We start from the raw sequence: 25,330 nt of genomic DNA, 5'->3' as shown, positions 1-25,330 counted from the left end.
CTTGTTCTTCCACAGGTTCTGTGTTCAGAAGGCCATGATGTATTTGTTGCAATATTGATAGTTGTGAAATCGACTGAACTTGTTACAGTTTGTCGATCGCGCACGTTGAAACGACCTCGTAAAACTAGCCTCGCATTGAGCTTGTACGTAAGTTCCGAATCAGAAGTTTCTCGGTATCAACTGCCGTCTCTAACTGGACTTTATGGTTTAATAAAACAGCAGGCTGTATTAATCGATTGGAGTTATTAGACTTTTACTAACCTCAACGTCTACGCAATTTACCTTCACCAAAATAATTTGTGACTTCCGTAAACCATCTCGTGAACCGAATTTTATGTGTAGTCCAGGCCGTGAAAGGTCTGGAATTGGTTATAATTACGTGTAAGATCTTAAAAAGTAGATAAAGCAGGTAGATAACCCGAGAATTTTCAGCACATCATTTCAGGAACTATCTTTATCAACTCTTTTTTAATTTTTTTTTAACCACTTTACTAAGTATTGTAGCCCTAATCATATCACTTGGTTTTTATCCCTAACAGTAAAAGTGCTGTTAATCAACATGATTCATCACAGTTAAAATATCGACGATGCTATATACAGCCACGTGGTGTCAGTTATCAGCGTAGTTCATGTAATTGGTCGTAGAATGCTACATCTTAAAAACGCACCCTAACACTACTGACAGTAACTCAAGTTTCAGGACTAACCGACGGCCTCTTTAGCAAGGTAGTAAGTCTTTGACTAGGAAAATGAGTTTCAGAAGTGGGTGAGATTGAATATAAATGAGAATAAAAACCCTGGGAGGCGTGCAGTTATGAGACGTTTAACAACACTGAACTCGTGAGTAAAAAATCACAGTATGCTAATATAACAGTATATAGGCCTACCTATTATAACACGTAATCTTCATAAGTTTCTTCGTGGAAAGTATCGAAACCTAAACTTGTGACGAGAACAACAACTATTAGGAATAAACAAAAAAAAAACAACAAAATGCCCCCTAGTATATATTCCTTATAAGATTTCCAGGTGGAGGGGAACTACGTTTGAAATCTCGATTAGGTAAATTTTGGTTGTAACGTTTGTGTAAAAATTAACTATGGAAAAACGAAAAAAAATCCGAGACTTGGGACCTGATTTAAAATCTCCATTAGGTAAATTTTGGCTTTCAAATTTGTCCCAAAATCAACTGGAACGCCTGTTTGAGAAAGAAGGAGGGGGGGGGGGTGAAAACTTTGAAGTCATTGTTGTCAAAGGTCTCTGTATGGAAAATATGTTAACTGCAAATGGTAGATGACGTCGCTGTAAATTAGACAAATGAGTCCAGAATGTCATTTTACAGTGTTGTTTTTTTTCTACATGAACGATATAAAAAGTTAAGACTATTCTGTGTATTGCAAATTAAGATATAATTGATAATTTATCTTGCAGGTGGAGCGATGCCTACCCGCAGCCAGGCTTGTATCACTTGTCGGTGACATTGATATATCAGCCCCTACGTTCCAAACTAACGATGACGTCACTAATATGGATTTCTCGATCTCTGCAGAGCTTACATATCGAAGCGCCAACCGTAGTCCCTGTTTATAGGTGGGTGAACTTCGTGTTATGGTAAAAGTTGCAAAATATATAAATATTAAAAATATACATATAGTTTTTGTAAATGAGAAAGTTTATGAAAAATTGTACGTGTGTCCTAATCGTAAAGTAAATAAAACATTTAATGGAAAGTTTATTTTATTTATGTAAATACATCAATGAAAATTTTAGTGCATTATTAATAAAACTTTAAATGTATTTTAAGAGTAATTTGAATAATATTTAGTGAGAGTCTAACCACTCAAAAGTTTAAGCATCAGATCAACAATTTTATCTTAATTACACAAACAAATAACTTCTGTTTAAATGTTGAACAAAGTTTGAATTGTAAAGTTGTTAAATATTGAACAAAGTTTGAATTGTAAAGTTGTTATTTCTAAAACCTGTTTATGCCAAAGTGTTGTCACAAACTTTCTCGTTAAGAAGCCACATTTTAGGGACAGTATGATGGAAAGTAATGGTCGAATTTTCTTTAATGTCAAAGCATATAGATGTTATTTTTTAAACTTCAGGGATAGAGGAAGAGAAGTAAGTTTAATTATTAAATTAATTAAGAGTAGTAATTAAATGTGTATATAATTCACACAACTATATTATTGTGAATTTATTTTTAAAAGATACAGAATCCAATAGAAGCATATATTTATATTACAAAACAAAAAATTTTGTATTACTTCAAAGTGTGATTTAAATGAATGATACGTTAAGTTACTGCTTCCTCAAAACATTACAGAAAGTGCAAAGAGCACCAAAGTTTATCTGTGTAAATATAAAGAAATAAAAACCCTATAACCTGAGCACGTTTGAGAGGTGGACCTTTTGAAAGTACTTAGGTTATAGGGTTTTTATTCCATTCTGTCAAGACTTGTTCAACATAACATGTTTTTCTAACACTGTGTATATAAATATAATAGTACTGTTTGTTGTATGTCTATGTAACTACTTTGCTGGGTGTGGATGAATTTTCATCAAAATTGGTATGGAGGTTCATTAGCTTCATGCAGGGCTACTTATAAATTTTCAATTTTACATTTTGTGGTTTTTATGGGCATTTTTGCATTTATTAACAGTATTGTGTCCCCTGTTGACGGATCTTCACCAAACTTGCCATGAAGGTTTGTTTGGTCTGTGGGGAGATGCATACAGATTTTTAGCCTTGTGGTTTTTATTGGCATTTTTGCATTTATTAACAGTATTGTGTCCCCTGTTGACGGATATTGACCAAATTTGGTAAGAGGATTTCTTGGATTCATGCAGAGATACATGCATACTTCTAGTTTGACATTTTGTGTTTTTCAGTTTTCACAGGCATTTTTAAATTTTTTTACAATTTCAGAAAGAGGAAGCAACATTTCGTGTCCTGAGGTAACCTTTCGTTAGTCATGCGTTTACATAACTTATGTCAAAGGGACGCATACTCTGGCTAGCATGTATAAATTTTCTGTGTATTTATTCACATTTAAAATTGAGTAATACTGTTTTTGCTTGTGTGATTTGCAGTTCAGAAAGCATTAGAAACAAAAAAAAAAGTTTTTCTTTGTGTTATCATTAATGCATATAAGGTTGTCCAGTAGAGAAACCTGCTAACTTGCTTTTTGTAGGCATTTATGTATACCTCATGCTTTCTACATTTGTTTGAATCATATTACTTAATGCTATGTGTACAAAAAAGAATTTATGAAATTATAAGGTAACAGTTCATAGATGAATGTAAAAGATGTGTGACTGGTATGTTTTGTCACCTTTCTCAGAAACTTTCTTACAGCATTGTGATATTATTTTATCTACTAATAGTTAGTATATAGGGCAGTACTTCAAAGTTAATATTTGTTTGTTATAAAATTGTCAGGTAATTCATGTAACCTCTTGCAGTATGTAAGTGGCTTGTTCAGTTGTAGCTACTGACTGTTTAGGGCCAGTTTACATCTATTTATTTGTTATAAAAGTGTCAGATAATCCAAGTAACCTGTGGTAGTACATAAGTGGCTTGTTCAGTTGTAGCTACTGACTGTTTAGGGCCAGTTTACATCTATTTATTTGTTGTAAAATTGTCAGATAATCCAAGTAACCTGTGGTAGTACATAAGTGTTGTTCAGTTGAAGCTACTGACTGTTTAGGCCAGTTTACATCTATTTATTTGTTATAAAAGTGTCAGATAATCCAAGTAACCTGTGGTAGTACATAAGTGGCTTGTTCAGTTGAAGCTACTGACTGTTTAGGGCCAGTTTACATCTATTTATTTGTTGTAAAAGTGTCAGATAATCCAAGTAACCTGTGGTAGTACATAAGTGGCTTGTTCAGTTGAAGCTACTGACTGTTTAGGGCCAGTTTACCATCTATTTATTTGTTATAAAAGTGTCAGATAATCCAAGTAACCTGTAGTAGTACATAAGTGGCTTGTTCAGTTGTAGCTACTGACTGTTTAGGACCAGTTTACATCTATTTATTTGTCATAAAAGTGTCAGATAATCCAAGTAACCTGTAGTAGTACATAAGTGGCTTGTTCAGTTGAAGCTACCGACTGTTTAGGGCCAGTTTAGACCTGATCTTATTGGTTGGTATAGATACTAGTCATTTCCAGACAAAATACTTGTTCAATTCAAAGATATATACTTAGATATAAGTGCATAAAGTATAAAAGAAATTGCTCTCCCCATTTGTACAGCGGGTAAGTGTACAAATTTACAATGCTAAAATCAGGGTTTCGATTCCCCTCAATGGGCTTAGCAGATAGCCTGATGTGGCTTTGCTATAAGAAAACACAAACACAAAAGAAATTTGAATATTTTGGTAATAGTCTCTGTTGTTTCATAACATCAAATAAGCAACTACTTGATGCTTTCAATAAGGGATTTATTTCATAAGGTCTATAAAAATAACTGCCTGGATATTCCATTTTAACATTTGTTGACAGGTTCATATTACTGTCAGTATTTTTTAATATCAGCCAGTTTGATATAATGAAATAGTTATTAATGGATTATGAGAAATAATGGCAACCTAGCAGGCATTAATGGTTTTTTTGTCCTTTTTTTTTTTTCAAAAGCAATACATGTTTTTATTTACTGAACCATTGAAGAAATATATGGAGGCTAGAATTTAAGTCAGTTGGCTTCATCATTATTTATTTTCATTAAATATTTTGTATTTCTAATTTTAAAGTACTGGAGTCAACACTGTGATATGGAGAGCAGCTGTAACCCCAAGTCAAAATGATGATGTTGTGTTTTTGTGGAACTATGGAAAAAACAGCTGGTGGACTGCAGGATCAGTAGTGAGTTTTGTTTGTAAGAAACTGTTTCATAAAACAATTCCTTTTCAATCATCAGCAAGAAAGACTTTCCAAAACCGTTGTTCAACTATGGCCGTAGAGCAATGACTTTTCATTCAGTTAACAGTCATATTTAGTCATGTGTTAGTTGTTAGGTATAAAGGTACATTGTTTTATGCAAGTTGTGAGAGGTATCTAATTTTACATGCCATAGAAATGTATAATAAATTTTTGTGAGTAATAGATGTTATAAGAATGAGATTTCTAATAATGAAATAGCCAAGACTGATCATCTGTATCTTTTGCCATATTGGAAATTCTGAATGTCATTTGTTTTGCCCTCTCTTAACTTTTTGGCACTATGTAAATATTAAAAAACAAAACAAAGGTCCCTTGTCTTTTGCTAATATAATATAACTCAACAACCCCTTAATTATTAATTGTTCTGTAACTAAATTAGGAATAATTTCTCGTACATGCAAACAAATACAAGTGTATTATACATGTGGGCCATAGTAAAACCCTAGTAAAGGAAGAACAAAACTAAGATAACACAACAACCTTTTTTATGATTAACCTGTTCACTAAATCAGTCAATCATTACAAAATTTCAAAGTCAAAAGGACAAGTGTAGTGAGTTGTTCCACTTAAGTGACAGAAACAAGTCTTGACAAGAAGACAAAGAAAGACGCTTTATCAATAAGTTTTATACATGTTAACGGCTGGCAGAACTCTGGGGTTAAATTTTAGTAAAGGAATTTTTTTGAAGTTAAGTGAAAATGAATAGAAGAACTACATATACTGGAGGTTTGATTTGTAACAGTGGAAATAAAGCTGTGTTTTATTTAGTGAAGAACGTGAAGCAGTGTGCCAAAAGTGAAAACCTACACATTTCAATAGATGGAGCACTAATTACTGAAAAAAACACTATAATTTAAACACTTCTCCAGCATGTTGTGACCCATTCAGAGTTGGAAGTAACTCCTTCTGAGCATTCCAAATCATTCTCATGATCCAAATTACACTCTCTTCTGACCAGTCAGAAACTATAACACAAAAATCCAGAAGTATCTCTTTTTCCATGTAACATTCACATAAATAACTTCACACTCAGGGTAATGTTGGATGTAATATAATTACTCTATCAAGCAGTTGGTACACCCTTGATTAATTCATACTTTAGAACAAAATTGTCATGACTAAGACTGTATATTTCAGGTTTTAAATAACTAGAACCATGGTGAAAATTAAAAAAAAATTATTGATACGTTAAAGATATATGTTATAAGAGAAAAGGATATGTGATACATAGATCTGCATATCACTAATACTATTTCAGCATGGCAGTAGTATAACATAATTAGTGTAGAATTTAAATTAATTATAGTTTTATTAGATTTAATTGCTGTTACATTTCACTTTCATAAATTTTTGTTAGTGAACATGTGTGTCATTTAACTGTGTTAGTTATAGAAGTTGATTACCTTCTAATTAACACTGTAGTTCATCTATACATAAATTTCACTTTGTCATACATTTGTTTTCTAATGTTAGTATTGTTCCAAAAACTAATAATCACATTTTATGAGTCAACAAAGGTGGTCTAAACTTGTTTTAATAAATATTTCACATGATGAAAATCTTTAGAACAAAATGAAATTAGCTATTCTCGTATTATCTCATAAGAATAGCCCACAACAGATTTAAATCAGAACAAGTTAACAGTATTAGTAATATCTATAAGGGAAGAAAGAAAAATACTTGAATTTGTGGAGCAGCATAATTTCTGTACAACTTTAAAAAATATTATTTATTATTAAAACAAAACTTCACAATGAACTATTTTTTCTCACTGCGAGTGTAAGACCCAATTTTTACAGTTGACTCGCTATGAAGGACATTATTACTTAATTAATTTTAGTAATTTAGTTTTATAATTTACTTTAGTAATTCTCGAAGTTGTGATTAAATTTTTGCTTCATTTGATACACATTTAACTTTGAAGTATGTTTTCCATATGCTAATGTTCTAATCAAATTTGCTATAGATATTTCTATGAAATGGATCTCTTTAAGTGTTATAAAGCATGTTAAATCAATGATTTAATGCTTCTGTATGTTTTTAAAAATGTTAAATATACATTGCCTTTGTGTTGTAATTCTGTATTGTACAATTTGTTACACGTAATTGATTGATTCTATTATTTATGGAAAGATAAACTGTAATTAAATATTTAATATATTATATGTGACCTACTTGTAGAGCTTCACTCAGATCTGCTAGCAAGATAGATGATTTTTAAGTATGCAGTAAAATGACTTGGCATTCTTGTAATTTCATGATTAGTTTTTATGTCATCATTGCTTTACTAATTTCACTGGTTGCAAAGAACATTTGGTATGTTTTCATTTTGTAATTTTTCTTCACTAATATGAATAGCAGTTTGTGTTTTCTTTCCGTAATTTGTATATGAAATTATAATTTCTTTCCCAGGTGGTACCAAGGCTATCTAGTCCAGGTAATAACTTGCTTTCTCTAAAAGCATCGAATGGTATTGTTATGCTGCAAGTGGCTACATCTGTTAATGCAGTGTTTGCAATGACTAATCTCAGTATTTCTTCAAAACCAACAGTTCTAGGCAGATATTCACTTTTTGAAATTTGGGTCTGTGGAAGTCCCAGCTTTGATATTGTTATTGAGTTTGGTGATGGAATTAACCATCAGTCATTTCCATCTACATATTATGATAACATGAAACTAGCTGATAATAGAACACCTCCAGTGATTAGCTTGACTAAGGAATATAAATATAGATCTGTTGGTCACCATCATGTCATTGTTAATGTATCGAATGAGGTGAGCTGGATCACACGATCCTTTTGGGCCATGGTGGAAGAACCAATCAGTGGAATAACAATGACACTTCTTACCAAACCACTGGCTGCAGTGCTCGAAGATGTTGTTGTCATGGTTACAGTGACTTCAGGAACTGATTTGAAATTTAGTTGGGATTTTGGAGATAACAGCTCAGATTATATCACATTAAAGAGGTAAGTTATTACATGCATACCATAATTATAAGACTCTTGTATATAAATGAAAGAGTCACACATATATATATTATGAAATCACTTTGAAACATTTTATTGAATTCCAGAAGTGGAAGCTTTTCTTCTGTGAGTGATCTTTTAGTGTAATTTAGCAGCATTTTCTTATATTTCATGACATTTCTTTTCCATCATTTACAATTAGTTATCAGAGGAAAATTAAAACTTCCCAAATTCAACTTGTGAATCAGGTTAACTGGTTTGGTGAAGAGCATAATATATGGTGATGTTTGGAATCATTAAGAAAACTTACCATATCTTTAGGCAAGAATACAAGAATTATCTATAATTTAACTATCTCTCTCTCTTCTTTTTTTTTTTTTTTTTATATAAGAAATTGAAAAATAGTAATGTTGAAAATACTCTGTCAGTTAGAATTTGGAAGAAATTGGAATATACTTTGTTCTTAAACTAAAGAAGCACTTGAAAACATTGCTAAAACTTTTGAGTATAGTTGTAACTTTTAACATAAACACATTAATGAGAACAAAGTATAAAGTTTTGTTTTAAAAACAATTTTTATTGCATAAACAAAATACATTTTAATTTGTTTTAAAACTTAAAGAAACACTTGAAGACATTACTAAAATTGTTGGGGATAAAATGTAAATTAAAAAAAAAGAAATAATCTCTATTTTACAAAATAGTTTTATCACATAAACAAAATCAGGTTTTTAAATTGACCTTGGAAAGACAGTTGCTCATTAAAATAACTTTTGTAGATTATCTAGCAATTTATAAAAGTTCATGCTTCCAGTTTTACACTTTTTAAATTAGGTAAGAACCAGAAATAAAAAAAGGTGGGGGCTTGTTTTTGTGGGATGCACATTATAATTTTTATTGGTGATTGTTTGTAACAGGTTGACTGATAATATACTTTAGCTAAGTCATTTTTCTACTACATCTTTATGCAAATATTATAGAAAGCAGAATTTTAAAACTGAAAGGAAAACAATTATCAAAATAGTGGATAATTCATTATAAAAAGGAAATATATGTATATAGTACAGATAAACGAAACTTAATCAAAACATTTCAATATTCACCAAACAAAACAATTGCAACATTTTTTTAACTTCCACTTTTATATGAATGATTTAGTTAAATAGATACAAGTTGATTTTTAAAAATTACAAAGTTTTAAAATTTAATGAAAAATATTGTTTCTTAATATTATATATTTCTATATTAATTTTTTTTAATAAATCCTGTAAGTTTATCTTTGTTTAGTTCTCGGTTTTGGTTACTAAAATTCTGTTTTCTCATTTTATGTATTAAAATGAATTAATAATTAACACTCTTCAGTTGTGGTAGAAAATATGAGATCTTATTTTAAATTTGAAAAATTATTTTGTTATTTTAAACTCAAAATTAGCTTTTGAAGAATTCATGATGTTGTTTCACTGTATAAAACAAGCTAATAATATATTTTGTATAATTTTATACTTTCAAAGGTTTTTATATATTCTGGAATAATTGATTTATATTTTCAATATTTACCTTTATTCTCCATTGTTTATCAATTTGTATTTTAAACATGTATCAGTAAGTTAAACTCTGTTTGTAAAATTTTACCTATCATGAAAGTTTATTTAGTTTAAAATTCTTTTGATGGTCCTTTCAACTGTAGCAATTCATAAGAAGTGATAGGTGCTCAGTTGTTAAACAGTTATTGGTTTGAATTTATTACTTTATTATGTTTCTTTGTATAGCGCTGTTTACTTATAATAATCCTTTTGTTATTTTCAAGAAATAATTGCTTCATCTCTCTTTATTTAGTAATGTTTCTTCAAGCACTGCATGTCATTCCTATGGAACGGCTGGTACTTACAACATCACAGTCAACATCATTAATGATTTATATGAACAGCCAATAATTGCATATCTTGAGAAACCCATACAGGTAGTTGAGCCCATTACACAAGTTTATTTGAAATCCAGTTCATGTGTGGTTTCACTAAAAAGAAATCTACAGAAATACAGAGATCGTGGTTCTTTATCTGAAGCAAGATGGACCTCTGAACCTGTTCATTTTGAAGCCCACACAAAGATGGGTTCTGATGTTGTGTTTAACTTTGATTTTGGAGATGGCAGTTATAGTAAAGTAATTGGAATGCCATGGATTATGGGACATGGTGGAAGAACGGGAAAAACAGAACATATTTATAGATCAGGTGTGTTTTATTGATTTTCAAAATTAAAAATAGGAAGAAGTACTGGAATTAAAGGGAAAAGTATTTAATATACATGTTAGAAGATTTTGAGAATTGTTATACAGAATAGTCTTTTCTGTAGTATACCTTACTTAGGTAAGTATACAAGGAACAAAGCTAACTTTGTACATAGAGGAGACAAAGTTGTCAAAGGAATAAACAAACTAGTATTTTCTTTTCCTTATTAATTGAAGTTTAAAAAATCATTAGGTTTAGTGGTCACAAAAATATTTAAATATTCTTCTTGGATTGTAAGTAAATTTTAAAATTTAAATGATACAAGGAGGAGAAACAGGATTTTGGTATGAAAATTAAAAATAGTTACCTACATAATATTATTAATAAATCATTCCACACATCTTGTTCAAGATGTAATCTCATGTAATGCTTGTGATAAAATAAGCATCATTTTTGGTAGATAATGTTCTAACATTGATTCCCAAAAGGATAGTTTAAGTAATTCAAAATTGATATTTAATATTTCATTTTAGTTTTTGCAGTATCAGATTTTTATATATTTGTATTATATCTTCAAATTTTACAATAAGTTTATAACTTTTAATATATATGAGGGTTACTTCTTTACAATAATATTTTAGGTTTGTAACTTTTAATATAAATGAGGATTACTTGTTTTAAAATTATGTTATAGTTTTTTAGACCCTAGGTCTATGGTGTTAACAGAAGGACTGATAGATTTGGCTGTTCTGGAATCCTAGGTGCAACCTCAAGTTAGGGCTCTTATTACTGACATTATTCTTTGCATAATAATTTATAATGATATGAATTAGTGACTAATGTTGTGGAAGGAATGTATATTTATATAACAGCACAAACTCAAACAAGTAATGAATAAATACCTACATCATATCAAAACTTTCTTGATTTTTTAACAACAAACTGGTCAATATTTTCTTTGTAATTATCTGTTCCATTTATTTATTACTTATGTTCAGATATAAAAGAGAAGATAAATGATCCTGGGATATTGCATTCTGTAAATAGTTATTCACCTTTTTTAGCATAGAAAATAAACCTTTAGTATTGCTAATAGGAAAAGTTAAAAGTTAAAAATTCTCAGCACTGTTTCTATGGTTAGAACTGTCAAAGACAATCCATTCGACAGTAAATTATACATATCACTGGGGCAACAAACATTTTGTTCTTTACAAGTTTTATTTGTGCTATTTCTTTTTAAATGACTTATATGAATCATATTAATTTTTTTAAATGTTCATGTTTTTCTTCGTTATCTGTTGCAAATTCAAAATGTATTTTAAAAATCACTAACTTTCAGGTTTTTTGTCTGTTTTGCAACAAATCTATTGCAAGTTACAAAGAAAACACTAGAAACGAACCAGTTTCTTCTCATTAACGATACTTCATTTTTAATATTTTTGTCCAAGAATACTTTTTTCTTTGCCTGCTTCTTCCCTCAAAAAAACATTGTGACCAGTAATAGATAAATTATTTGCTTCATTTTCAACTGATCAGAATCACTTCTTAATTCAAAAATTAATTATTTCAGTGATTTTAATACTGTTTTTGCCTTCAAAATATTTAGCTTTGTGTCATAATATAACTCATAATATTTTAGACCAACATAAAACAATTAGTTTGTTTCATAATTGTCAGTGTTTTTTTAGATTAAAGATGTAGCTTTTATTATGGTACTAATTTTTTGTGCTAGAATTTCACTAATTTCCTAAAGGACTTACTTAATATTATAGAAATTGTGTGTAAGAGCATAAATAATGTATGCATTTGCAGACCATTTGGTTTAGCTTACTTTCTTTTAATGTTGTATTCTTTTCGAGGCAATCTGTAAGAATGTTTTATCTTTGTGTAGAAGGGATTGAAACTACAAATAACTTTTGCACAAAATTACAAAATAATGTCACTTTGAAACATTATTCTGATGCATAACTGCACACTAGGTTTAATGAGTAGCCTACACTCAGAAGATAGAAATAAGGTTAATGCTGCTTGCTTTTTAATTATTGTTTGTTTTGGTTTTTGAATTTCATGTAAAGCTACTTAAAGGCTATCTGCACTTAAATTCTTACTGGAAGTCCTAAATGTGCTTTTAATTTTTACTTGAAGTCTTAAATGTGCTTTTAATTCTTACTGGAAGTCCAAAATGTGCTTTTAATTCTTACTGGAAGTCCAAAATGTGCTTTTAATTCTTAATGGAAGTCCAAAATGTGCTTTTAATTCTTACTGGAAGTTCTAAATGCGCTTTTAATTCTTACTCGAAGCCCTGAATGCACTTTTAATTCTTACTCATGAGCTTTTAATTCTTACTGCAAGTTCTAAATGCGCTTTTAATTATTACTGGAAGCCCTGAATGCACTTTTAATTATTACTCGAAGTCCTAATTGTTTTCGAGCCATATTTCAAAGCATTATCATATGTTTGTTCTTTAAAATTTTTGGCAGAATAAGATTTTGTAGGAATAAATAATAAAAAAAAATTATTCTTATATCTACCCCTCTTTATCAATATATCTTATTTTAAAAATAAGTTGAGTATGACTTAATTACAGCATTGAATCAATAATTGTGTAAAAGTGCACCTTTGTTTGTGAATTTAAGCTGAAGCTGGTTTGGCATTTTTATGAACTTGTCACAAGTTTGATGTGACAAATACTTCTAATTTCTTGATTCTGATTAGTATAGCATCCCAAATAATTTTTAAATAATCATCAAATCCAATAAGACTCTCAAGATGATTTAAATAGTTACCTATCCTGTTTTAATGTCAACTGTTGCTGTAGCTTCTAATTCCTAATCCTAATTTAGATAATTTTACAGCAGCTACCATGCTTGTATCTTTGTTCACTATTAATTTGTTTTGTCATTTCGAAGTCAATATGACCAAAATTAGTACAATTTCTTGAACAGTTGCATGTAGTATCTGTGTGGTCATTAGATATTTTATGCTTCATCAGTTTGCAATGTATCATTTTCAAGCTACAAAGTCCTCTAATCAATTTACTTGCAAGGTTCACTGTCTTATTTGGGAATAATTTGTAGTGCTAGAGACAAAGCCATTCTCATTTTTCTTTTTCACCATTTGACTTCAGATGATAAAAATCCTATTCTTGCAAACTTCTGAAATAACATATCGTAGTCTTGATACTCACGTATTAATTTGTTTGTGTCTCCAATATTTAGGGTTAATTTACTGTGTAATAGTCAGTAACCTTGTTGATAATATATATACCCAGCCATAAAGTGTGAGTAGTTAATAGCAGGACATGAATGTTTTTCAATTTCAGCTAAATTTTGAACTGGATCGATTCTGTTTCTTGAGACAGTATTTATTTGAACATCACTAGATTCATCAGTACCTTCAATGATTTTTTTTTTCGTAAATGAGCTAATTCCTTAAAATATTTGCTAAACGTCCTTTTGTAAGATTTTTGAAGCAATTATTTTATTTTATGTGGATGATATATAACTGAATGTCACTTGTTGGGGCAAAACAGCCACAAAATGGCATAACTCATCTTGCTGTTGTAAGCCAAATCTTTAGTCTTCCCACACATAACAGTGCTGCTTGTTTTGTTATAGTCTTTCAACTTTTTGAAATACAATTCTGGGAGATAAATGTCTTTGCATGCATATATGTTTAAATTTTTATAATTCATACGCAGTATTTAAGAATTGGAAACATATAAGGGATTATAATGTACGAGTGATAGGTTGATAATAATTCATGTATTTAAAGAAAACTATTTCCCAAATAATTACAAAACATTTATTTTAAAAGTATGTATAAAAATACCAAATTAAACATTCTGATTTTTTGGTCAGTAATATTTATTTTCACTATATGTATTAGAATTGTTTTTGGACCAGATTGTATTTGCAATAAAACAGTTGGCTATAGTGTACAGTTAATTTCTGTTAGTCATTACAATTATTGATAAACTATTTAACATTAATTCACTGTTGGGCTTAACCTTTTACAAGTTGAGTTACCTCTACTTTGTCTGAGTTATGATCTTCAAAAAAATTTGTGTGTGTAGATAAATAATTGATGTAAATATGTAATACATTCTTTTTCTGGGACTATTAATTTACTTCTTTGATGCGATAGAAAAATGTTTTGAATTGCAAACAATTTTTTATTAGAGAAATCAATATGTGTGGTAAGCCTTTTGGGAACCAGGATAATATATACTATTTCAGGATACTCCCAAGGAATTCAGGAGAGTTAGAAAGCCTAGTGTTATGTAGGACTTATTGAAATGTAAAAATAATTTTTGAATTACTTAATATGTGAAAACACAAAATTCTTTTATTTCAAAGATGTTTAACTTTTAAGTTGTCCAAAGAGTACTCTTTGTACTAAAATGTTTCAGTAGATGACAAGTCATTTACCAGAAGTGAAAGGCCAAAATAACATTGATATTAATTGTTTTTAGACAAAATCTAAGTTACATACTTTGCTCTGAAGGTATATACATTGCTCTCTCAATCATGTGCCTTTGGTATATGCCATTTTTCCCTAGTGAGAAATCTGCCACAGGAAAGACATTATCCATAATATTTATCTACTAACAGAAATCTGCAAAACATTTGAAATCAAATTAGTATCTTTATTGTAACAGTACCCCTCTAAACACAGGATTTCTAGAATAATACAAAATAATTATAGTTTTATGAACCAAAATCTAAACGTCCACTTGTCTTAGTTCTGACCTTAGTTAAAGAACAAAATTAACATTCTATTTTGTGTGTTATTTTTGCTTTGGTTTAGTTTGTGCTAAATTTTACTGTACTTAATACTATCAATAAATAAATTTATAATGTTATTCTATGGCTAACCTTTGACTTTTTTAAAAACTTTAAACTTTTAATGTTATACAAAATGTCTATTACAATGCATTTACATGTATATTTTGTTTAAAATCCATTGAAATAAAGTGTGCAAACATACACATTTAGAGATAACAAGGTGTGTGCAATTTTACAGGACAAATAAAAACCCGAGTATTATTGTAGTACATATGAAAAGACAATGCCATTGTTTTTGTAAATACTTTTCATCTATAAATCAAAAATTTTTACCACTTGATTATTCTTTATACAAAGGTGATTGCTAACAAAATGAAGTATATTTTCTCATGTAAAACTTATCATTATTTAAATTTATCAAATATACTTCATACATTAATAATTTCTCAGTAATTTTTTTTTAAATTACTTGCAGCTTTTAGATAAATACTGTGTTCAAGTTGGCTCTAGTGTATGTTTAATTTCTCTTGGTCATTACAATTATAGATAAACTATTTAACATTAATACACTGTTGGGCTTAACCTCTTACAAGTTGAGTTACCTCTCCTTTGTCTGTGTTATGAACTTAAAAAAAAATTTGTATGTGTAGATAAATAACACAAAAATCCTTTCACACAACTTATTTATTAAATAGCATATTATTAGAATATTCATTTTTTACCTCACCTAAAAATTTTGTTTAACCTTTGGTAAGTCAGTATGTATATACTCAAAACAAAATATACACTGTTTGATAATTATGGTTTGTTTCTGTAGAAAAAGGTAGCAGCTAAAGTAAGGGTATTTTCTGTTTCTCAGTTTCAATACCCACATCTTAATATCTTCTTTCTCCTTTTTTTAGTGTTTCACATGATTAATTAATTGATGGTAATTAGCTGCAGAAGTATCTTATGGGCCAAAGTTAAAAGGTCACAGGTCAAAGTAGGAAGTGGGTATAATTCAAGGAAAAGCTCTTCTTATCAACCTTATGGTGGCTGTTTGAGTAGAAACTTCACCTGAGTTTACATATTATTACAATAGTGATGACCATTTATTTGCATTGCATTCCTCCACAGAGTGTGATCGTGCACTCTTTGAAATATATAACATGTTTGTGCACCCTCTTCCCACACTACATGTGTTGTGTCATAGAAAATTTAAGGTTTGTATGCTGTAAATATGTAGCATTGTATATGAATGTAGTTAATATGGATATGGATAATACATGCTCAATAACAACAGTAATTGGGGTAAAAGGGTTTTGAACTTCCCATTAGCATGCCCCTTGTTCCAAACTATCATTCCACAAAGTTTGGTTGATATTGACCCAACAACCTAGGAAGAGTTAGATAATGGGCAAACAGACAAAGATACATACTTAGTTTTTTGTGTTTTAGATATATATAATTGCCCAAGCAACATGTATTATTATTCCTAGAACCAAACAAATGTCCAAGTGCCAGTTTTCATAAAAGTTAAATGGTTATGAAAATATACAACATTCAATCTTTTGAAAGTGTTTTTTCTTGGTTTTATTTTAAATTATTGCATGTTTATTGTCCTTGTCATTAAATAATAATAATGATATTAAATTTTTTATCAGAGGGCATTTTCTTGGTGACTGTTCAAGCTTCTAATCTACTGGGAACAGTTAACAAAACAATGGAGATTTTAGTGAAAAATGACTTGAAGAATTTGACATTAGTAACTCCTACTTGTGCTGCTAAGGGTGAAGTGGTAACAATGAGAGCATTTGTGGCAGTGAGCCCTAATGAAAATGTAATTTATGATTGGAAGATTGGAGAAAAAGAGATACTTAATGCTGGTAGGTAATTTACCATATTGTTACGTATTTTCTTATTTTCCTCCTGTTTACAGTATAGTTGAGGTACAGGAAGCCCACCTTTCTGGTTTTCTTGTTTTTCTGAATGATGGCAAAGTTAATTTAAATAAAAATAATAAATAACTGGTTTTAAAAATAAGTAATGTAATCTTATTAATCCTTACCATTACTCAAATAGATAATAATTACACTTAATTAAAGAACTTCATTAAAAAATGTTACAGTTGAGTCCAATGAACCTTGGTATTTGGTGAGAAGCCTTATAGGCACTGTGTTTATCAGATATAGTGCAGTTCACTTATTATTACACATTTTTATAGCATCCACTTGTAGTTCTTATTAATAGCATTCATGTAAAAGTTAATAAGAAATTTTCTCTTTATGTTAATGGAACATACAAAGTCAACACATTTACAGTTTATTAATAATATTCTAAATATTAGAGATATTGTTGAAGCTTCATATGAAAAGGGGCTTAATTGACAAAATGAAAACAATTTTCTTTAATATTAAAATGCATGTTATAATTTTGACCAGAATGACTAATTAAACTTTAATTCAAATGTTGTTCTCATGGCTCAATCTTTTGACTAAATTAGCTCTAAAAAGTTCATATAAGAGTTTAAACAATATCTGGACTAATAACTAGAACATATTAACTGATGAAATTTTGAAGATAAACACCTGGAATTAAGTACTGCAAATCATCTATGTAATAAATCATAATTTATATAATAGTTACTGAAACTCTCTTAAATAGTGTTACAGTTTTGAACAGGAATGCTTTATGGAATTAATCTAATAGTATCCAGGATGTTAGATTTCTTCCTTTTCGAGAACAGTTTTTGATATCAGTGATTTGATAATAGCCCTTGTATTTTATTTAAGTTATATTCTATATAAAATAGACCAACATCCTGTTGAAACACATATATTCTCTACATAAAATTTTCATTATTCTTATAACTAATTATTGTTAAGTTCACCATTTGTCAATACTATTATATGTATCCTCTATTTGTATACATTATACTAATTATTTCTTTTTGTGCATTCTGTTATTGCTCTATGTTGATGTACCTATTCTTTCAGGCCCAGTAGTAAGATACATTTTCCCTATGACTGGTGAGTACAGCGTGAGAGTCTCTCTTCGAAATCACCTACCCAACACAGATAGTTGTGGCACATTTGAAAAAAATTCAGAGGCTGCTAAAAAAATCTTTGTTCTAGACAAATTGCAAGGTGATCATTCTTGTGTATTTCTGAAATTTTTATGAGAATTATTTCAAAATTCAAATTTTTCATCCTTTGCTGTAAGCCTTTAACTCTATAAAATATAGTTTTCAGTAAGAATAATAATTTGAATTCTGTCTTGCAATGGTTGAATATTTATAGGTCAATTAATATTCAGCTGATTCTAGAAAATTACTTTTAAGTAATAATTAGAAAAAAAAGTTGAAAAGAATTATTAATTACAGTACTTGTTTGTCATTTTACCTGTAGGAAACTTTGATCTTTTATTTTAGTAGAAAATATTTAATCAAGCCACAGAAATTAAGATTAAAAAGTGGGCAGGAGTATTATTATATTGCACTGGATATTTGAGCTTAGTATTTGTGATGTATAGTAGCTTTGTGTTATTTAATGGTTACTTTATACTGGACAAACTGTATTGTAATCATTCTTAATAATATATGTTATTGTAATTATTTTTTTTATTTCTAAACAATGTTGAGAAATGAAATAATATTTAATGTATAGTAAATATTGTATTTAATACGTATTAGAAAAAGAACGTTCATTTGAACAATAATTGTTAGCCATTCTACCATTAGAAAACTTGAAAATTAAAAAGACTTGAAATGGTAAAGATCAACATTATGTAAGATGTTCAACCTCCAAATAGTTTTGTCAAGAACACTGAATTTAAGGTGGTTAACTAAACAGCCCAGTTCTTTTATTATTATCTGACATATCATTTTCAAGTACTGTCACATAACTGATTGAGTTATTAATCCTGTGTGCATGGTTGGGGTGAAAGTATGCATTACATAACTTTGTACAGAGTACCATTTAATATGGTATTGTGGATTTCTTATCAGAGTTATCAAGTTCTCATTTTATCTTACCTTTCTGATTTTGTGACAGCTAATGTTAGAGTATAGGAAATACCAGATATACAGTTATACTGGAAAGCTATAAGTATGCATTTAGGGAGTAATAAAGGCTATGTAAATACAAATATGTAAATTGTATAATAGTTAAAGTATTCTTATTATTTAAATGAATATCACCTTGCACTTTAAAGTGTTATAACATGTCAAACTGGCCTTGTTGATTCACAGACATATCTTTAGTATAAATTTATTTGTAATGTATTTGATTTGTTATGTACTACAGACATGTGCTTTTTACTAACAACGCAACATTTTCTCTGAAGGTGCGCGTGGTAAATTAAAAATTGGCGATTTATTTCTCCAGTGGACCTTGTTCGTACACATTCAGTGAAAATATACAAAATTGAATTTTAAAATTAGTCTTTGTATTATGTAAGTTGTTTCCTAGAATTTTAGCTCTGCTTTGTTAGAGTATGGATAAGCCAATAAAGCAGTTTGACAATGACCGAAGGAGGTCGAAACGTTGTTTGCTCCTCTACATAGTGCTTTCTCTACTCATACCAGCTGTTTTTACATATATAATTAACAGTATATACTTTTGTAGTCTTCTGCTGATCATGTGTTTTGACCACTTGCTCCGGCTCCAAGAATATTACCTTGGAGTTTCACAACACGTCTTTATAACATTACTTTCATTGCAGATTGCTGTTAATAAATGCTTTTAGATATCAGAATTTCTTGGTGACATTGTAGCATGCAAGTACAATATGTCTCACTCACAACTTATATGTATATCATACCTACAAAATTGTTTAATTTTTCTCAGTTTGATTGTGGAACTCGTTAAATCTGATCAATTCATGTACTAAATTTATTCCAAGTAATAACTTTCTGTAGCAGTGTGTGACTGTGGAAACTATCTACTGTTTCATGGTATATGGATGTCTACTTTGCCTTGAGTGTGTAATGTTAGTTTATGGCTATCATATCAGTGCCAGTTATTTCCAGGCCTCAGATGGACTGTTGGACAGTTATGAAAGTTTTTCACTGCATTTAGTCTTCTACTCATTCCTCAACTTCTATTATTTTCAGATCTTTATTTCTCATGTCTCTGTATTGTTTAACATAATGTATTTCTCAGTCTTCCTTTTTCTTCTTCCAATCTGGCTTTCAGTTCATGGTTTGTCTTGGTAGTCTGTTCTCCTTCATTCTTAGCCCAATTGTCTATCTAAGCTTGATCATTTCAGTGATTGATTTTTATCCAATTCTCTCTTAATTTCTCATTGTTTATATAATCAAATCATCTGACCTTCATTATCTTTTTTAACCTTCTTAGACTAGATTCAATTTCCTACAATTTAGGCTTCATCTTAATAGATAAATCAACATTATTTCATATTCCATTCTATATTTTAAGAACAACTGCTTTACTCAATACTGTCTTTACTTCCTTGTATATATCTCCAATAACACTAGCTATACTATCAATACATGTAAAGGATACCACATCCTTAATGATGTCAACCAAATCATTTTTCGTTACACTTGTCATCTTTGCTTTACCAGTGTTAATAATTAAGCCAACCTCAGGAGCCTCTTGTGCCAGTGCTGCTGTTATTTTAGTCATTCTTTGTGCTATGACACAACAAGCATCATCAGAATATTCTAAACCTTTCAAAGGAGTGTTATTTAACTATTTACTACCATCATTTGTGTGATAAACTTTCTTTATGAACTAATCCATAACAACATTGAACAACAGTGGTGATATAATATCACCCTCCTTAACTTCACTTATAACCTGGAATCACTTTGTATAATGTCATATAGCATATTTATCACATAAATTGTACTTCCTTAAACTCCGTAGCATTGAAGAATACTTTATATTGATTTTCTATGTACAGAGACAAAAGTTGTTTTAAAATCAATAAGATTCAACACCAGAGATTTTTGTCAGATTGACAAGAGACATTTGTGGATTACTATAATTTTAATCCATGATTCTTATTAATAGTAATCATGTTCCTCTAAAAATAAATCACCTCATTACACTCATAAATTGCTGTTTGCTAAGAGAGTGTAATTGTAAATACAGTTTAATGCTTTTCAATGAATGCACTCCTAATCTTGAGAATGGTAGAAAAGCAGTGAGGTCATGTCCATTTTTTCATTCAATGTCTGTTGATCATGTATTGTTTGTTTTGATTTATGAGTTTTTGTTGAACACAATAATTTCATAGTTTTTCCATCAAATTAGTTTTTAACTTAAAAAACCCTGCAGAAGTTCTTCAATACTATGGTCAGCCATTTTATTTGTTTTTTGGGTAATAAAGTTTTTCCTTCTAGCTTCCTCCATTTACTGCTGGGGGAGGCAGCCCATGTGGGCTGGTTAATCACATTGAAGAAGCTCATCCTTTTCCCTACCACATGCTTAGATTGCCTGGAAGTTTTCTTCTATTCTCACCTCAGTTAAGCCTACCTTCTCTATCATGTCTCTGATATATAAAGCAGTTAATTATTCACCTCAGTTAGGCCTACCTTCTCTATCATGTCTCTGATATATAAAGCAGTTAATTATTCACCTCAGTTAGGCCTACCTTCTCTATCATGTCTCTGATATATAAAGCAGTTAATTATTCACCTCAGTTAAGCCTACCTTCTCTATCATGTCTCTGATATATAAAGCAGTTAATTATTCACCTCAGTTAGGCCTACCTTCTCTATCATGTCTCTGATATATAAAGCAGTTAATTATTCACCTCAGTTAGGCCTACCTTCTCTATCATGTCTCTGATATATAAAGCAGTTAATTATTCACCTCAGTTAAGCCTACCTTCTCTATCATGTCTCTGATATATAAAGCAGTTAATTATTCACCTCAGTTAAGCCTACCTTCTCTATCATGTCTGTGATATATAAAGCAGTTAATTATTCACCTCAGTTAAGCCTACCTTCTCTATCATGTCTCTGATATATAAAGCAGTTAATTATTCACCTCAGTTAAGCCTACCTTCTCTATCATGTCTCTGATATATAAAGCAGTTAATTATTCACCTCAGTTAAGCCTACCTTCTCTATCATGTCTGTGATGTATAAAGCAGTTAATTATTCACCTCAGTTAAGCCTACCTTCTCTATCATGTCTGTGATATATAAAGCAGTTAATTATTCACCTCAGTTAAGCCTACCTTCTCTATCATGTCTCTGATATATAAAGCAGTTAATTATTCACCTCAGTTAAGCCTACCTTCTCTATCATGTCTGTGATGTATAAAGCAGTTAATTATTCACCTCAGTTAAGCCTACCTTCTCTATCATGTCTGTGATATATAAAGCAGTTAATTATTCACCTCAGTTAAGCCTACCTTCTCTATCATGTCTCTGATATATAAAGCAGTTAATTATCTTCTCTTTTAACTCAAGAAGTTCTCTCTCTTTTGCAGATATTGGCTTTCTTTGAGGTTTTCATACCCTTCAGTCATGCTTACATGCATTTCCTTCATTGGTAATCCTAGGACTGATAATCCCAAGTATTTCTAGTTAAGCATCCTAATCTGTTACTATTATAACAAATAAAAGGTAGTAAGTGTTACATATAAAAATTATTTTGGTTTAGGTATTACTAATTTATTTTGTAAGTGAATATTTCATGATTATTTAGTTGTTTCTTAAGATATTTAAAAGCAGGTGATTATCGGAAGTTGTATTCGTAAGCTATAGATATTTCTAGAATGCCTCAATGAGAAATATCAATAGTGGCAACCAGATGAAAAAACAGAAAGAGAGCCAAAAATAAAGCCAAGTGAAAGAGAGTTTCAGTCAGAGAAAAGTTAGAAAATGTAAAATTAATCATCATGGGAGAAAATAGCATGATATTTGGTATGTTAAAGTGAGATTAACAATTTTCTAACATTTTAGGTGACTGATTTGCCTCACTCAAAGGTGTTCTAAAGCAATTGAACCTACATGTGTGGACTTAACAAAAAACAAACTATTATTTGGAAGTGGACCTCTATGTGAAAAACAGACATTTAATATGAGAAAGCAAATGAGTATTAGAATACAGGATACAATTGCAGTAACTCACAAGGCAGTGTACATGTATAATACAGCAGTACTGTTGTGATAAAAATAAAGAGAGAGAAGAAAAAGTTAGTGAACCATACACAAAGATTGTCTAAGAGAAAAATAGCTTGGCTTTTTGGTTGAATTCTAAAGCAATTGAATTGGCTTAAGTTGACTCTTGACAAGAAGAAGAGAACTGTATAGTATTTAAAATACAACTACAATATATAGTGTAAAGGATTTTTGTACATACTTTTAGCTTATTTTGTATATATTATTTTAAAACAAGCAGAGTGCATGCTGTCATTTATCATCAAATTCATCACCAGTGAATTACAGACACCAACTGTGAATAATCCTTAATCCAGTACACCCGTGGGTGGGGGTTGGGAGTTATACTAGTTAGTTTAGATAACTGTTTGGGATACTTCATACTAGTATAATTTATCTACTGGGCTACTAATTAGTGCCTTACCACCATAGTGGGAGCTGGAATGCTACTAACCTCAGAAGGTAAGTTTCTTTAACAAATTTACCTCCAAGTGGTAATACCTTTTTTTTTTAATTTAATTTTTATTTGTTTTTCTTCCTTATTTTGAAGAGCAGTCACTTTCCCACAACTGTTTGCAGGCAGTGAAGGGTTGATAAAGATGTGGGACATTGAAGGCTGGAACACCCTCATTTCATTCTCCTAATTTCTATTTCTTTTCAGCATACAGGATTTTCTCTACTCTGAACATGAACTGTTGCAAAATCATCAAGGTATGGTAAAGTAAAAGGTATTTCTTCACATTTTTAATACTACATTGAATGACACTCTGCACAAGGTCATTTCATGTGCACTTTGACCCCCACTCTTGCACATAAGGTTAAATTCTAACTGCTCTTGTACTAGTCTAGGCTTTAGTTTTATTGTTCCCTCAATAAAAATGTCCACTTCTGATTTCAAGGGGAAAATGACATGTAGTGGTTCTGGTAATAATTGTTTATTTCTTCCTGCAGATGTGGAGCTTTGCGTTAGGGATGCAAAGGGTGGATTTGTTTGTGAAGGAGAAGTAAACATTCCTGCAAAAGAGAAAGTGATGCTCAGAGCCACAGTAGTACCTAATAATAAATACACTCATTTTCTGTGGTATCTTGGAGATTCTGATTTAAGTTTAAGAACGGAAACATCGGTGTTTAACCATACATATGAGAATGTTGGCAGGTGAGTCTCTCCTCGTTTCACCGAGCTTTTATTTAAGTGTTAGTAATAAGCAATTTGTAGAAGAACATTTTACTCATTAAATCAGTGCGGAAGGAGTGCATTGATGTGCGAGACATGTTGTCATAGAGGGAGAAGCATCTTACTGATTACTTTGGTTAACATCGTAGCTTCTGATGTATTTCGAGGCTTGCTATGTTTAAGGCTTCAACAAGCATCTTTTGTAGTTTTTCATGTTGGTTTCAAATGCTTGACCAGTTGAGGGTTACTGGAAATTTGTGGTTTGTCTTAACCTTTGTTGCTAGCTTTCCAGTTGATCTCGTAGATATTATATAGAATTAACATTTGATAGGTCATTCTGAGATATTGGTGCTTTAAAACTAGATGTGGGTTGTGTATACTTTTTTTAGTAGGATAATTAATTATGCTATCCTGTTGAACAAACACATTAGTCTGCTGACCCAAATCACAACGTTATGAAACATGTACATTTAAGGTATTAGTGTGAACTTTAACATGCAGACACTTCACAGAACTACACCACATCCATTGAACGTGTTGGCTACAACCTTATAATAAGCCCTCTTTAGTCTTTTTGTTTGGTACAACACTGTCATGCTCATTCATTTACATGTCTGGAAACCAATGAAATATCTATCAATTACTACTTGAGATCTGCCAACAGTTGTCAAGTTCTCATGATGTATAGGCTCACTGAGAGGGCAGTGAGACTGGGGATACTCCCCTGGGAACCTTGAATATGGGAAACAGATGTGTAAAAAATATATTAAATCAGTATGAAAAATTAAAGCTAACATTAACCATGCTTTCAATCACTTATGCATGTACATATCATCATTCTCAAAACTCGCCTGAATGGTGTGATGCACATTTTACATATCCTAGTCCTTCCAAATTGTCAACATGCATAAATAACCTAATGCAGTGACTAGTAAATCTCGTTTTGACATTTTGGTATTTCTTTAAAGACCTGATAGAATCTGTGAAAAAGATATTTTGGTAATTACATAAAAGCCATCCAATGGCATTGTGGGTTGTCTGTGGACTTAGCTGATAGAAACCAGGTTTCGATACCCATAGTGGGCAGAGCACAAGTAGCTCTT

The 25,330-nt window shown here is 30.4% G+C and overlaps 1 protein-coding gene across 14 annotated transcripts in view; it reads left to right on the top strand.

Moving 5' to 3' along the window:
* LOC143246519 (polycystin-1-like protein 1) overlaps window positions 1–25,330 on the top strand; it is a 352,075-nt gene that overhangs the window by 231,175 nt on the left and 95,570 nt on the right. For all 14 annotated transcript variants that reach the window (XM_076493355.1, XM_076493361.1, XM_076493363.1 and 11 more), the window contains 7 exons: window positions 1,432–1,590; window positions 4,762–4,873; window positions 7,364–7,920; window positions 9,757–10,151; window positions 16,579–16,800; window positions 17,911–18,060; window positions 24,005–24,209. In XM_076493355.1, coding sequence (XP_076349470.1) covers window positions 1,432–1,590; window positions 4,762–4,873; window positions 7,364–7,920; window positions 9,757–10,151; window positions 16,579–16,800; window positions 17,911–18,060; window positions 24,005–24,209 — 1,800 coding nt within the window. The remainder of the gene's footprint in view (window positions 1–1,431; window positions 1,591–4,761; window positions 4,874–7,363; window positions 7,921–9,756; window positions 10,152–16,578; window positions 16,801–17,910; window positions 18,061–24,004; window positions 24,210–25,330) is intronic.

Source organism: Tachypleus tridentatus, chromosome 3 (genome assembly GCF_004210375.1).
Source record: "Tachypleus tridentatus isolate NWPU-2018 chromosome 3, ASM421037v1, whole genome shotgun sequence".
Lineage (NCBI taxonomy): Eukaryota > Metazoa > Arthropoda > Merostomata > Xiphosura > Limulidae > Tachypleus > Tachypleus tridentatus.
This window is presented reverse-complemented; position numbering and strand designations above follow the sequence as displayed.